Below are 16,904 nucleotides of genomic sequence, written 5' to 3' on the forward strand. Positions count from 1 at the left end.
CCTGGGCTGGCTCCTTCTGAGGCTTTAGCACCCGGGCGGTGTGAACCCCGAGTTCTTGTCAGAATCAACTCACTCCTTTACCTTTCAAGGAAAGCTCCAAGATTCCTCACCAGCCCATTTTCCTCATCAAAGGGAACAACCAAGGTTTCATAACCAAGAAGTCACCTATTTTCTCCCCCACTCAGGCCTGCTTAAAAACTGCCAGAAAAGTAAGGGAGGGGAAAAACTAGTTATTTTGTGCTCTTGTGGTTTTCTCAGTGGGTGGGGAGGGGAAGAGGGTAATCAAGTTGAGGATAATTCTCCATATAAGTTCACAAAATCATAGAATCATTTATTTTGGAAAAGACTTTTAAGATCATTGAGTCCAACTGTTAACCTAACACTGTCAAGTCCACCACTAAACCATGTCCCTAAGCACCACATCTACACATCTTTTAAATATCTCCATGGATGGTGGACTCAACCACTTCCCCTGGGCAGCCTGTTCCAATGCTTGACAACACTTTCAGTGAAGAAATTGTTCCTAATATCCAATCTAAACCTCCCTTGATGCAACTTGAGGCTGTTTCCTCTTCTCATATCACTTGTTACTTGGGAGAAGAGATCGACACTCAGCTCACTACAGCCTTCTTTCAGGCAGTTGCAGACAACAATAAGGTCTTCCCCGAGCCTCCTCCAGGCTAAACAGCCCCAGTTCCCTCAGCCGCTCCTCATAAGACTTGTGCTCTAGAGCCTTCATCAGCTTCATTGTCCTTCTTTGGACACACAAAGTTACAGTTAATAATAAAAGCCACTCAGCCAGGTCATCTTGAAGGCTTGCTGCTGAACTGCTTGGCTTCAATACAAAAACTAAATCAGTATTTAAAGACTGACCTAATGTGATTTTTTTCAGGTGACGTAAAGTATTTTGGGCCAAAAATGCCTTTTATTTCAAAGCAGTAGAATTAAATTGTAGAAATCAGTGTGAAATCTTGATTTCTCTGATGCTACTGGAAGAGCTTTTCAGTGCCTGAAGAAAAGGAGGCAGTGAGGCAGCTGGGCTGCAGCAAGTGGAAAGCCCGCTTTCCCAACCTCCAAATTACAACCTGACCTCTTCAAACCCTGCCAGCCGAAAGAGGGGCTGACGTGCAGCAGCGTTTCGGCACGAACGGCTCTCTATAAAAAAGCTCAACATCCGCTTTGTGTTTTAAAGCCACGTTGTGATTCCCCAGTCTAAATTAAATCCAGCTTTTTAAAAGACTCCAGAAGTACACCGAAGAGCAGCCAGAAATTTTCAAGAGGTTTCTCGGGTCCCACTTCCTGGCGGTCGGACTCCGAACTGTGGGCTTGTTGTGTGGCTGATTTGAGAAGACGATGACAACCCCGTGAGGTGTCACCGCTCGATGCCCGGCCCTGCAGCTATAAGCGCGCTGGCTGCCTCGGGGTGCCCGGCCCCCCCCCCCGGGCCCTTCCCGCCGCCGCCTCAGTGGCCCCGGGGCCTTTCGCTTCCTCGTGGTTCCCCCTGGTGGCCACGGGGAACCGAGGCACCGGGGAAAAAAAAAAAAACAAAAAAAACAGAAGAAAAAGTAAAGGTCACCTCAGTTTTGCCCGTGGTCAGGCACACGGTCACGTCGATGGTGCAGAAGGCCAGTCCTCGGTTACGAACACCTTGGCTCCTGGATCTTAACACGCGGTACACCCCTGTGCCAAACAGTAGGTTAAACGCTGTTGCCTTCAGCAGATGCATTCCTGCATATGGTATGTCAGCTAGGAACCCAATCCTGTTATGAGCTTTTGGCATCACATGCAAGAAGATACTTCAAACCTATATATTTTTATAGGAGATCCATCACATTCCTCGGCAAAGTGGTACTACTGCTTCAATGAAAAACTAGATCTGCTAGAAAGTGTACTGGAACACACATGCTTTTTAGGAAGTATAGCAAGTCATGTGCTACTTCAAGCTGGTAAACTAGACACATTAACTTGGAAAAAAACACATAAATGCATTTCTATAAATAGATCTTGAGCAATAGCCCAAATTGTCAAGTCAGAACACTTAGTTTGAGATAATGAATTCCACACCAAATTACTCCACATCAATCCTGTAATTTTTTCTGTAAATTGTTACATATTTGAGGAAGATGCTTCAGCATACAATAATTGTGCTGAAATTAGGTTTGGCAAGGGATTACAGCAGCTGCAGGATCTCTTTGTTGGACTGAGCACGAGATCCAAGTCTTCTGAAAGATACTTTAATATAAGACCATTACTAAAGAGGCAAAGCTTAGAACAAATGGGCCACAAAGGCCAAATTCTGCCGGTTAAGTTAGTCTGGTATCAGCACATTAGTGCTGTCATAGCTGGTAATAGCAATCGGAAGGGTAGAAGTAACAGCCAAAGCAAGCCAGGACGTGGCAGCCAGAGAGACAGGAATCCAAGGGTTGGCAGTGACAGCTGAAGACACAGCTGGGAGACATACACAGTACACTTGGTTTAGGGACATGGCCTCTACTTTCCAGCCTGATAATGAAGTGAACCAGAAAGGCAACCACCAGATGAATCTGTACCTTGAAATCTGGTGAGTAAACAATTTTAAAGCAATCCAATAAAATTGATCCTTTGACATCTACCAAAGACAAAATACCTTTCTTTACATAGTTTTTGACACAGACTCTACAGTGGTACCATATTGTGAGCAACAACAAAGTATTCATGGTTAATAAATGGCAGCTGTTCACTGACAGTAACTGGTCATGAGCTGCATACAGATTAACATTATACCTCTCACAGTTTAACAAATGTAACTAGATACAGCTGGGATTTTTTTTTTTTTTTTTCCTTTTAAATTAGGAAGTACCCATCCTTTGGAATTCTTTGGATAGAACCAACTTCAGTAAAAGTTAGTTGAGAGGCTAGAACTTTAGCAAAAATAAGTTTTTAGAGCATCAACTAGGACACAGCACCAACACAACACCTCAACAACTAATTAAAACCCTTGCTGTGCTGTTCTACTCCCTATGAAAATCCTCAATAGTGGACTACAAGCTTGCAGAGCACCACAGACTAGTAAACCTGCTTATCAAGCCACTCTAGGATAGAGAGCTCACGCTCACATCCTTGAACAAAACTGAAAGCACAGGGGTTAGAACCTGCTCAGAGTTCTGGGCACATGCCCTCTTTCTCCTGAAGTTTCAGTTACTTCCTCAGAAAGGAAAGGAGGTAGTTTAACAAAGAAACTATTTCCCATGTAACTAATGTCCACAATTTGTTGTGATGTGTTTGAAACTGAACCTGAATAACTAGGGGGATGATTATATAAAAGGTTTATTGTAAGAAGAAAACCCCTTTCCATTTCAGATTAATCAAAGACATTATTTACTATGAAAGTCACAACAGTGTAAGATAGCCAAGCAGTAACAGCATGCACTCTCTAACCTTTGGAAAGGAAAACCTGTCAAAACACTTTCTCAAAAGGTGCACGTAAAGAGACACAAAGGCAAATTATAGAAAAAGGTACCCATTTATTCAAGGTATGACAAGGATATTTACAGTATTCATTTGCTCAGAATAAGATCCAACCTTACAATTTTTAAAGCAGCAATTATAAATTACATTTAAAAGGGGAAATGTTCCAAGCATGTTTCTGTTAAAGATATTTCTACAACAACAGAAACACTTTAAGGCTAAGTCATCTTGACCTTTGCTGCCATCCACATTTATCCTGGCAAAACTGTCTCAAAGACAATGTTACCTTGAGGGATAAACACTACGCTAAATTCAACATACAATTTTGTTCCCTCAGACGCTTTTTCACAACAATTCACATCTGACAAAAACTGACTTTTGAGTTAAACAATGAATTAAATAGAAGTGAGATGAACTGCCTAAAACTTGGCATTTCAGAGGGCTAAAAGATCATCTACAGCAACACATTCATCACCTCTGAAACATATCATCAGCTTTCTCGTTGATAAAGGTACTTCAGCTTACCAAACAATTTGCTTTCCGTCAGAGCTCCGTAGTCAGGCAGTGCAATCCACCTTTCCCATCACATTACTTATCAAAAGACAGGAACAAAAGTCTTCAGATAACTGACTTCTAATGTAAATGATGAACACTCTCTGCTTTAAACAGTACTTGATTCCCACAGTACAGACTAGTGTTCTACCAAAGCAAACAAGATGAGTTTGCTAAACTGCTGTAGTGTTATTCTCTAGCCTTTTTAACACACAACAGATCTATGGACGCAGTTAAAATTGGTTTCTCTCTTGAGGTAGAAGCCACGAGTCCTATTTAGTCCTGTTTGTAAACTATAACACTCATGCCATCAGGCAAATATAGCCACTTTTTGTCATTTATAAAATAAACATACTGATTATTCAGATGCTACTCATTGCAAATATAATGGCATTTTTTCCACTGAATCATTTTGTGCTTGTTTGAGAAGGAAGCAAATTAAATATTGGGAATAGTAGATTGTGGCTATTTATACAGTTGTAATGCAAATAGAACATATCTCATACAAATGAACTTCATAGCAACCTCCAAAAGGGTAGGTATATGAGGATTCTTCTTAAAAGTTATTTTGGAAAATACCAATTTTAACTGCATAATAAAGAGAAAAAAAAATATCAAAGAAAACAGTCATTAGACCTGTAAGACTACATAGCTACTTGAAATACTACCATTGTATTTTGGTAATTTTTTTATGATTACATTTAAAGGGAAGAGAAAGTTAAACACACCAGCAACCCCCCCAAGCCTGCACAAATACAATTTACTTAATTATGACATTTTTTTAGGTGAGGACACTATGTAACTAAACCTATTGAAAGTGCACAATGTTCAACATTCCAATAGAAGCAGAAACATGATCCTTGCATTAGTAGGAGACATTTATTCCAGGTTAGATAAGAATCTATGTAACAACAAAGTTGTTGCTGTGACTGATAGAAGTTTTAAGTTATTTGAAGAGAACCCAAAAAACAAGTTACAAAACATACAGAGATTGGCACTTGTCTTTAGACCCATTAGTTCGATCTTCTCCCCAGAGACTCACATACACAGAACTTTTAAGTTTTCTTTTTATTACTGTAAAAATAAATTTGTAGTTCCAGAGTAAACAAAGAAACCTTACCTTCAAACTATTTAAGAACAAAGGTTCAAATTTTCATAAGATACATTTCACAGGGTTCACGTCAGCACCTTAACCAAATGCGTTTTTTGTGAACTAAGCATATTTCACAAAATTTTCATGTTAGTGATAAGGGGCTACATTCTCATCTGGATGCACATGTAACATGACTCAAGGAGAACAAACTGGAAGGAGCATGAGCCAGTTTCCAGAGTTTTCTGTTGAGCTCCACATGCTCAGAACCAACATTTAAGACTGAAGTTAAAGATTGACCTTTTGCATATTCCAAAACAGAAGGTAAATACCATCAACTTACATTTGGCTTTGAAACATTAAGATAACAATGTTTTATTTCAGCCACATATTTACAAAAATGTTTACAACAGAACCATGTAGGGTTTCCTTTTTTTTTTTTTTTGTCGTAATACACAAAGATGAATAGTCATCTTAACCTTCATGCAAAGACGCATCTCTTGTTACACAAGAAGTTTTCTGTTTCTTTTTTTGCACTCTGATTGCAAGCAGAGGGTTGAACAAGTTTGGGTCACCCTTAAAAGCGTAGGCCTGTTTGCTCTACTGCACCTTCAAAATAAGGAGGTTAAGTACAGGCACTGTTAATTGCCTCTAGCATGTTTTCCAAAACCAACAGAAATAGTCTTGAACAGTTGTCACATGGGTTATTCCATGACTTTCACCTCTTCAATTTACTTCCCAAACTCTGGAGTTACTTTCCTAGCAGCATACTTGCTGAGCTTCTTTTCTAATGTATCTTGTTGACTATACATTTTAAATTAAACTGTTATGTAAAGAATGTAACAAGCTTTTCCTTTGTACACAACTTAATCTTTGTGCTGAGTATTCTTCAAAAGGATTTTATAAATAATACAGTAAGTTTAGAATCAGTCTTCTGCCCTCTTGTCATTATACCATGTTGTTGCTTTCTCCAACTTTATCTACAAGCTGTAGAAAAGGAGACAAAAAGATTTTAAGCTGCATGACAAATGTACAGTGAAATTAAGTTACTCTCAAATGTTACTTGCTACTTGCACAGTTAGTATGTGACTGAAAATGAGAGTCAAATAGTACTCACCAAGGTCTCATGAATTAAGTTTGTGAAAATTAAAAATCTTACGTTGCAATTGTGCTTCTGCATGACATGTTTTTCTCATAGACACTAACAGTGCAACATGAAGATGCAACAGAATGAAAAAGGAAATAGAAGAATGCAGATAACACTGCTAGCTTAATGATTAAAACAAAACAATACAGTATCAGCCACACATGCATTAGTAGACCAAGTAAGATATTTCAACTGACCATTACTGTGGATTCTCTTCTGAGCCTACGTAGGCTTTGAATAAAACATTAACAATTATCTTTCTAAAACAAGATTTAACCCCATTATGATCAAATTAAATATGATTAAGTAAGATCAATTGACAAATGAAATATTCAATTGATCATGAATTATGAGCCAGAACTTGGCCTAACTATATGACTGGAACAGATGATCTTGAACACTAATTTTAAAAAAACAGCCTGTATGCATCTAAGTTACACCCCCTATTAATTTTTTAGTAGTAGATATTAAAACTTTTGCTTTCAAAACTAGGGTTAAAAATGCTTGTGTTAAAATACATACAGAAATTAGCACAGTAAAAGTAGTTGACTGAAACACCCTAGATTACCATCTTTCTGGCAACTGTTAAGTGTCTTCAAATACCTGGCTATTTGGTTAAGAAAATGGAAAACTGCATTTGAAAAACTACAAATCTTAGTAAATAGCAAGACACAGTCTAGTGCAGTGGACCTTAATAAATATATCTGATGAACAAGTATGCATCATGACAGTTTCTGGATTCACCATACAAGCTGCAACTTAACATTGAACTAAACTGTTTGCTTTTACAGGCCGCTTTTCATAAATATATCCAGGTACTACACAAAGAACAACAGCATCCTCCTCATCGTACAGACAGGAGACGAGGCACAGGACAGGGGCACAATTGGCCTGTTTGGTCACCTAGGGCCAACAGCGACACAGGAAGCAGAACCCCAGTGTCCCAATCCAGGGCTCTTCCCAACTCACAACACATACTGGGGGGCTGCTTATGCAAAGGTTTCCTTTTGCTCCTTTTACGTCTAGAGGTCTCACTGGGAATGAAGGCAATCTGTATGGTGCAAGAACTATACAGGAATACACTGAGAGTCACTGCTCTGAAATTATATTTGCTTTATTTCTGATGCATTTCGACTCTTGCTGTAACAATGGAATAAAAAACTGTACAAGCTTTAAATTTTGCATGAAGCGCCAAACACTTACCGAGCTTATACCAGGTAAATTCAAGAGATATCCAAGAACTGGAACTCTTCTAATAAAGCCAACCACCACAGGAAAGAACCCCCTTTAGGTAAGATATCAGGAGATTGTATTAGTTTCTGTAATTAAACTATTCTCACATTGGTATAAAATGAAGAAATAGGAGGGATTGTTTAAACCAAGATTACATCAAATATTTTAGCTTGTTAGCAGCACATCAGTTTTACCAAATATATCAACATACATTCAGCAGAGAAATGAGAAAACCAGGAAATAAACATCATATTTTTAAATGGACTTATTTTCCTTCATAACTGGCAACCCTCAGTCAGTTCTTCAAAAAAATAATTGAAGAAATAATACCCAACTTGGTCAACAGAACTGATTTCTCAAAATTACCATACATATTTTGAGATAATTATTTTTACGTTATAGGAAATACATTCTTACAATACCCAATGTAAAACCAACTGAAGTTAATTCTGAGTAATCCCCTTTGAAACCATATATGGTATTCCTTATATTAACTAAAGAAAATTAAACATGGCAGAGTTGTATATTTACATAAATTTGTGAAATAAGTTAAGTCAGAGATTTGAATCATGAGCTGGGGGATGTTGCCTAGCATAGCTGCTATTGTGCAGCCTCCTGCACTGTCCACTTTGTCTCTGCAGGAGGAAAACAAATTCTCTATGCCTGTACTTCAGCTGTTTGCAGCCAACTGCAGCAATTCAGCTGGTGGTGGCATTCTAAGTTATGTCTTGTTGAGCTATACATTCCAGGTGTCAAATAAGCATTAGCACATAAGTAGACCTCTGCCACAGTGAAACAGTGAAGTTTTGCAGGCAGTCATCCTCTTCACTACACTGGTAAGAACTATTTGCTGGGTAATACAAATACCAGCAAGTTTTTCTTAGAGATTTTCTTTTTTTAAAGACTGGATTATTTCAGTGGTCCAGTAAATTTTGATGCAGGGCACACAAACCACTTGTAACAGAATAACTGGTGTAGCCAAGAATAAGGAAGAGTTGGTATAAGAAGGCTAATAATGTTAGCCATAACTTTGGATGCCTGTAATCTGAACAAGGCTCCAAAAGCAACTTAGAGTACAAGAAGAAATACTGTCCTATAATAGCCTTGTCCAATGAATGCAATCTGAGCATGTGAAAGTATGGCAAAATACTAAACCTCTGATGGGAAACTTGTGACAGCATGTTAAATAATGACAAGAAAGGAAAGACATTTTCGATTTAAACCAGAGTAAAACAGCAACTGTGTGTGTCTCTCACTGCAGTCAGATGACTCAAAAAAAAAAAAACCAGTCTTTGCAATCCTGTCATTTAAGTGTTCTTGGTTACCACTACCTAATTGTTGCTTTGTAGATAATAGGGGCTCTGCAATTACTGCTACAGGGCATACAAAATATGACTGCGTAGAAGTCGTCTAGATAGGCAAGACAACCTACAAGTAAAGATTCTAGAGGGATCTGAACACCCAGTGGAACTGGTTTAGTGATGTAATTAAAAAAAAAAAAAAAAATCAAAAAACTGAAAAAAGTACAATATACTGTTTTACATTTGTAAACACTGTATTCATTAGTTCAGTTGTATTCAACTCCTAGTCTGATTTGAAGTAAAGTTACTGGCATTGCTAAAGCACTCTTGATAAATACAGAGGCTTTCCATATAAAAGTCCTGGTAACCCACATGAGTAAAACCATTAGGACAAACAGAAATGCCCACCCTCACAACATGATGCCCTAGTCCAAAGGAGCGTAAATTGATCTGATGTTCCTTGGTCTTAAAAAATTTACATACTTCAGAGACCAATGATAACCAGGAAAGTTTTCTATTATGTAACCAAACAGTGGGATCCTGAGGAATCATATAAAATGATGCTTGAGGAAAGGCTCAATTTTTAACTACAGAAAGGAGCAAAGTTGCTGAAAACACAATAATGGTTGAAATGAACAAGATTGAAGCAAAACAAAAAGCTTGCTTTGAAGTAGTAACTAACATTGTAACAAGGGATTTAGATGCCAACAAGTATTAATCACTAGAAGAGATGGCCTAGAGATGTTTTAAACTAAAACAGATCAGATAAACATTCACACCTGGAACTATCTATCCCTTGCTGATACTATTCTGCCTAAGGGATAGTCTTGCTGACCTACAGATAATTACTGACCTTCTATAATCCCTTCAACATTATTTTACCCTGATAGCCCCTGGCTTCACACCAATAGATAATCCATAACCATACCTGCTTAGACAGAGCAATTTATGATTCTTTCAAGATCTTTTAAAAGGAGGGGTGTTTGGTTGGAAACACACTCACTTTGTACTGGCTGATTAAACGCAAGAGCTACATGCAACGAGAGACAATGGATTCAATGAAATACCGAGATTTTCAAAACCCTTGCAGCGATAGAGTTCAGAATAACACAGATTAGAACAATAAAAAGCATATATTAAAACTGCAAAATTAATTTTCAGAAGTCTCACTGTCTTCAGTAGGAGCCAAGTTACATTTTTTTCAAAAAATATTTAAACATTTTTATCTAAACTAAATACAATATATAATTTTACTGAGTGGAAAAAAAGATTGCCATGAGAACAGTGGTTTGAGTGTTATTAACAGGAGCTGTACTCTTTAGTCAATAGCTTACCACTTTGAAAATATTTTAGGTGTCTTATTACATTAATAACCATTAATGAAATGGTCTTCATCTGAGAAGAAGTCCAAGAACAATTAAAAGCCTCCCTTCTTACTTGTTAGCATATTTTGTACTTTGGTCTATAGTGAAGCATGGAACTTCAAGCATAGAAATAAAGTTAAAATATACATGTATGCAGGTTGTAACACATCAAATTCTTTTACCATTACAACTGCATTTATGAAGAAGTTAAATGACACATTGTGAAAGCTACAACATTTATCAAGATTGCTGCTCAAAAAAATTTGACAATTTTCTTCTTTCCTTAACTCAGTTGAGATACTAGTAACCAAAGCCAGCAGTTCTGACTATACTAGGGTACAAGTGTAATGAAACATGACAGAAAACATCTTTTCACTGGACTACCATAGTAATGACATTGTAAGGTTACAAACCTGGGACGTTTGTAACCAAGTATTTTGTCCCATGTCAAAGAATAGAACAAACTCCCCACCAAAAAAAAAAAAAAACCCAAACCAAAACAAGTTGTCTTTTTTATTGAGGAAATAAACTTTGCACTGCTAACAATTTGGGCTTCCAGATATTCTTGAAGCTTTACAATTCCTTGGTTAGACATAAACATTACCAAAGTCAGTTTAGTATATGCCTCACAAACTTTAGCACACTTGAGTCTTGGAAAAATACTTACCAACTTTCCACTGCAAATGTAAGTCAACAATTTTATGTAAAAATCTATCAAAAGCAAACATTTAAAGGATGCCACTTTGTCAGATTCAATGTAGCAACACTAAATAAATATTTATACCTAGATATACCAATACAGAAAGGCATTTTGAAACAAGTCTTACCTGAATAATAGGAAGAAGCCATAAATTTCAAGGATCATTCCTATTAAAGGCCAGCCAATGAGAACTATGAGCACACCACCCAGGAAAAAGCCCGTTGCTTTCATTTTGTGTTTTTGAAAGAAGAATCTAAATGTTCTTTCTAAACCGATAACAAAAGACAAGCCAGCCACAAATAAAACCTAGAAAAGACAAAAACCAACCAAAGAAATAAAATAGCTAATTATATTCCTGAGTTTAGGATGTAAACATATATATTTATTCTACAAAATTATATTGTATTTCTTGCACAACTTTTTCAATACCGAAATATAGATTGTGAGAAGCAATTTACTAGTGATTTTCTTTTAAAAAAATCCATCTTAAAGCATTTGTAGCTAGCATTCAAAAACTCTTCTCTCAGCTGCTTAAAAAGCAAGAAGTCTACCTTTGAGGTCTCTGACAAACACAATCATGTCAAAAGACCTGGTGACAACAGTTATATCTGTCCTGTAACACAAGTACAACCATTATCCAAGTGTTGAAGCTTAGTACCACTGACAGCAAAGGTTCCTAAAAACTGAGAAGAGACATGTTACAAAAGCAGTTCTGTGCTGTGCCATGGACATCCTCAATAGCTTGCACTGGTCTACAAACAGTGCAAAGCCAAAAAAGGAAAACAGCTGAAGAACATTATCAGGTTTTTTGTTGGTGGAGGGTGGGTTTTTTTTGTTTGTTTGGTTGGTTGGTTGGTTTTGGTATTTTTTTTTTTACTGTGTACAGTCTTCCTACTGTTTACTAGTTCCAGTATAGACTAAACACTGTCACACTAGTCCCAACTAGTCAGAACTACTTTTAGTGTCCTTTAGCAACAGGACTTGTAATTATTTCAGCTTGTAAGCATACACCTGGGCAACATGTTTGCTGAGAAAGGGATAGTATCTCAGATTTTACTCAAGACTATAGATGAAATTTAAATTGTGTATGTTATTTAATAAAGCACTTTAACACCTCTTCCCCTTTCTGATATGTTTTTAAAAAACTTTATCCAAGGATACAATACCTTTTCTTGCATTATCTTTGGTTACATATCGTGTCATTGTTTCTTCCTACCTATGTTTTCATCATTTTCCCTAAACAGGATCTCCTTACATTAGGAAAAGAAAAAATAAGCATTATTTTAACTCTTCCACTATAGACTTTATTGATGGCTCAGAACAATGCTTCAACTAACACACCCAAATTGAAATATACATTCTTATATTTTCCTCCAGTGAATCTCAGTATTTGACCCTGCTGCTACAGAATGAAACTCATCAGTTTTGACCACAGACTTTTAGGCATCAGCAAGAGGATGTGAACCTCTACCAAGCTATGCTCCTGCTGGGCTGGCAAAGTTGGGAACAGCAGACACACAGAGATCATCACATTCAGAAAACATTTTATATTTCCTTTGGACTGAGAATTTTGCATACCAGAACTAGGATTTATTTTTCTATGCTGCTTTAACTGAAAACTTTAATCTGGTAAAAACTGAAGATATTAAATATCTCTACTATGAAGGGTGATTGTCCCTTTTAAACCCAGACTATCAGCAATTCATACTTCTTTCTTTTGTCATAAAGCACAGCAAAGCTTATTTGCTAGCATGTACAGAGCACTTCACTATTCTGATCCAAATATACACTTAAATTTGACAATTATCTTACAAAATCACAAAAAAGAAAGCATTAGTAGTAACAGCCAATCTAAATATTATATTTGCAGCAGCATAACAACTGTGGAACAAGCTGCTTCTTGTCTGACCAACATACCACAGGCCTGACCTGGAGATATGATTTTTAGATTCATGTGAACTGTTCTAACTTTTATCAGGAAAAATAATTCACTCTTATCACTAAGCATAACTCTTCTTTTATACCAAATTGCCACAGTGATTATTGTGATCCAGTTTCAAATTGATAACATTGTTCTATTTTTAGTTTATTTTTAATATATCATATACTTTGTTCTAAGCAGTGCAGAATCTGAGACTGAACAGAAGGCACTTACATTTCCAATAGCCAAAAGAGCTTTGTCAAAGAAGAGTATCATTCCAAAGAAAAGGAAAAACACTCCAAAGCCTGTTAGTCCCATTCCAATCTCTGAAAAAAAAGAAACAAATTTAGGCATGTAACAAAGCATAGTACCAGGGAAAACTCATGCATAAGGATTGTGAAAAACTTGTAACATCTAATCTACAGATGTTTTAGATTTATATAAAAACTCAGCCTACTTTATGATCACCTGAAAATTTTCCTGAGTGTACAAACAGTCAGTCTTGTAGACACCAATCACTTCAATAACAGAGAGATATTTGGAAGCTACTTATCAAAAAAAGTACATATTTGGAACTATATATTGAAATTGAACACAACAAAAAAAAAAGCATGCATGTAAATAAACATGGAGCAAAGACATCCCTTTTGAGGAGAAGAAGACTTTTGTGTGAACAGATAATGAAACTTTGTTTTCCATTTGCAACTCTTATCCCACTATGTTTACCACAGTAACATAAGTACCCTGGTCCTTTCCATCCTCCTGAGGCCTCACATTCCACCTCCCATAACCCTGCACAGCAGTTCCACTCCCCCCAATTTCGGGATTGAACACAACTCAAATTAATGCTGTAGGTTCCTTCCAAGTTACACACACACTGAGGGCTATTAAACACTGGCTTGGGCCTCCAGACAGTTGCCAGTTTTCACAAAACTAGTAGATACTAAAAATCTGAGTTCTGCCTGTCTGTAAAGGTTGCTGAAGAAATACTGGGAAGGCGAGTGGGATAGAAGATTTGTCTGAGAAACCAGGCTAGAAATGTCTAACTATGATTAAAGCTATCACTTGATAAACAGCCTCTAAGGTATCTTGAAGACCATACCTAGAAATACATCCCACTTTCAAAGTGAAACCTCCAAGGCCTGCCTTTGACTCTCACACAGACTTCATGGGAAAGAAATAATAGGAACAGGAGCAACACTGCTGCACAAAGCTTCACATTTATCCACGCACTTACCCTTACATTATTGCTATTCCTGTGACCAGAGAAGTTAGAAACCTACAGGATACACAAAAAGAGCTAGCAAACCCAGCCCTAATACTATTGACAGGCTGGCAGCCCAGTTTCTATCTGTGTGTGCATATATATATTATTTTTAAGATCCCAGTAGTTTTGTACAGTCTAGCCCCCCCCCAAAACAAAAAACCCCACCCACACTATCACAGCCTTTATCACTACTGTTAGTCAGATCTGCCTAAACGTATTTTAGTTTGACTTCTGACTGCAATGCAGAGCTAATTGGTTGTTTACTGTTGCTTCAAGAGCTCCGGAGTAAAGGAGTATCATTCCATCTATTTCAGAACTTCCACTTAGTTATTGCAAAAAAATTTCAAAACAGCTCAAAGATTTGTTACAGCAACATTCAACTTCCCTAACTTCTGTAATGGCTCATCTGTCAGCAAGGTTGCAAACCACATGGTGTTAAATCTGTAGTATCGCCTGCCCCTTTAAACTTTTGCTATGAGCATTTTAACCACCCAGAATTAAAACTACTAAGTAACCTGCTACAATGGATTTAGTGCAGACCTTTTCAATACTTGTTTAAAATGAAAAATGGAATTGCAAATTGTATTTTCAATTAATCTGCTGACTGAAGGCAGTATAACATCTGCCCTTCTGTCTAGTAGTCTTTACTTTAGAAGAGCAGAAACAATCTGCATTCTGGAAGGAAAACACTTGGAGGCAGGACTCCAAAGGAATTACCAGCTCCAATAAGATAAATATGCAATCATGAGAAGCAAGTATTCATTCCTCCCACAGACACAGCACCAAGCAGGTATCTAGCAAGAAGGCAGAGGCCAACTCCCAACAGCTGTTGCAATTACTACTCTGACACTTCTTCTGTATTCACTTGAAACTTGTCTGTAATTACCTACTCCTACAACAGATTCAGATTCACTTTAGAAGACAGGCACATTCTCTGGTTAGCGGAGGGGAAAAAAAACATAAATACCATTCTCACTGTCCCAAAATGATTGCTCAAAGAAGATGATTAGTCCAGGACTATTATTGCCTATTGCCAATATCTCAACAAAAGGTAGTACTGATTTGATTCATATCAGAATCTGGAAATATATTTGACTAGCATTCTTTGAGAAACAACAACAAAAAAAAGCACTGACATTTGGTACATAATCTTTGCAACAATAAACTAGGAATTTTTATAGAGGGTGTGAACTATTTTTAAATGCTTTCTCCTGCACGAGATGACTCTTCCCATATTACTCAAATACAATATTTCAATGCCTAGAAATGCAGAAACAGATACTAGCCACATGACATTTAAACAGGATTTTTAAAAAATTATTTTGATGTACCATGAGGATGGAGCAATGCTTTCTCAATGTTTCTGTAGAACTCCTGTAAGCTATGCAAGCGTACTGCAGTACTGTCTCAAAACAGCTTAGTAAATATTAAGACACATCGCTTGTTAAAGTTAAGGGAAGGCAATGTACATCCTGTAGCTTTTGTGTACAAAGTAAGAATGGAATCACGCACTACAGACTCTTGGAAGACAAAAATTAATAGAGTTATATGTTATTTTTTATTATTATTATTTTGTTAGCAGTGTTTTTTAGTATTGAAAAATCAGTTTTTCCCCAAAGAAATTAAGGGCAATCTTTCTCAGTTGCTGGTGATTTGTAACTCCATTCAATGAATCATTTCAAAAATGCTCTAGACTACAGGTGCAAATTTAAGTTTCCAAACATCAAAGAACGCAGTGGTCCTCTCCAGGTATTTATCATGCTACTGCATCAGTGACTCTACTGTGAGCTCTGTATTTTTGCCAGACAGCAATGAGTTTAAAAACACTTGATGAAACATCTTCAGAATTCCAGAAAAGCTGGGAAAACCCACTAAAACCCCCTGAACGCCACAGTATTTTATTTACTATTCTTGGATCTGAACGTTAAAAGCAACAAAGTGAGCACTGAAGTTAGCTGACAGTCCCAAATGAGGCAGTAAGAAAAGGAAAACCAGCTAATAGATCTCCTGTTTCTGAAGAGATTTCAATTTAAATGAAAGACCTAACGTTCTGCTTTACCTTGCAGTTTAAACTTTTATGAGCTCCTTTAAATTGATTCCTTTGTACTTCCCCTTCCAGCACCTCTATTCCCAAATATTCCCATCCAGTGAAAAGAAACCCGCAGTCACACACAAGCGCTCCTTTCTCCACTTCGGACGGAGCGCCTGGTCCTCACTCTGAGCCCCCTCAGTGCCACCCGCAGACGCTCCGTGCCGCCGCGGCAAGCGAGGAGCAGCGCAGCCAAGCCCCTCGCGCGATTAAGCGACTCCACGCCGCCAGCGCCCGCGTGGAGGCAGACGAGAAGACTCCGGCTAATCGCTACCGCCGTTTACCGCTCAGCTCCCACTCACCCTCGCCGCCACCCCCCAACCGGCCGCGGGAGGAGGAAGGCTCCCGGCAGGGGCGCTCCGCCGCAGCGCCCCGCGAGTGTCGGACGCGCCGCGGGACCGCGGACAAAGGGCGAGGGCCCAGCACCGGGGGGCCCGGCCCGCACCGCGCCGCGCCGCTCGGCCGCCGCCACCGGGGCCCCTCCCCACCCCCCGCCTCCAGCCCCGCGGCGGGCGACGCGCCCCGCCCCGCCCCCTCCCGCCGCGGCCGGCCAGCGGCGAGGGAGCGGCGCTTACTCTGGGTGTCCGAGAGGGAGATCATGGTGGCGGCGGAGCGGCGGCGGCGGCGGCGGCAGCCACGTCTTCCGGAAACACGCAGCCCCCTTCGCCTGGCCGCCGGGTGGAAGGGGGCCGCCGATTGGAGGGAGCGGCGCCAATCAGCGGCCACGTTGTTCGCGCGGCCGCGCCCCCTCCCCCCGAGTCTTACGGTGCCCGCCTCGCGGCTTTCGTCAAAG

The 16,904-nt window shown here is 38.8% G+C and overlaps 1 protein-coding gene across 2 annotated transcripts; it reads right to left on the reverse strand.

Moving 5' to 3' along the window:
- Nucleotides 1-3,483: 3,483 nt before the first annotated feature.
- On the reverse strand, nucleotides 3,484-16,820 carry GOLT1B (golgi transport 1B). Of its 2 annotated transcripts, XM_042795181.1 has the most exons (6): nucleotides 16,687-16,820; nucleotides 12,990-13,081; nucleotides 10,962-11,140; nucleotides 7,440-7,521; nucleotides 6,434-6,467; nucleotides 3,484-6,076 (listed from the first exon to the last, which is right to left on the reverse strand). In XM_042795181.1, exons 1-5 carry the CDS (start codon nucleotides 16,709-16,711, stop codon nucleotides 6,459-6,461), a joined length of 387 nt encoding a protein of 128 aa, XP_042651115.1. In that variant the 5' UTR covers nucleotides 16,712-16,820; the 3' UTR covers nucleotides 3,484-6,076; nucleotides 6,434-6,458. The 2 variants fall into 2 exon arrangements, with proteins under 2 accessions (XP_042651115.1, XP_042651114.1); XM_042795180.1 differs by lacking the exon at nucleotides 6,434-6,467.
- Between the last annotated feature and the right edge of the window lie 84 nt (nucleotides 16,821-16,904).

The sequence above is a fragment of the Tyto alba genome, unplaced genomic scaffold (assembly GCF_018691265.1).
Source record: "Tyto alba isolate M040663 unplaced genomic scaffold, T.alba_DEE_v4.0 Super-Scaffold_21, whole genome shotgun sequence".
NCBI lineage: Eukaryota > Metazoa > Chordata > Aves > Strigiformes > Tytonidae > Tyto > Tyto alba.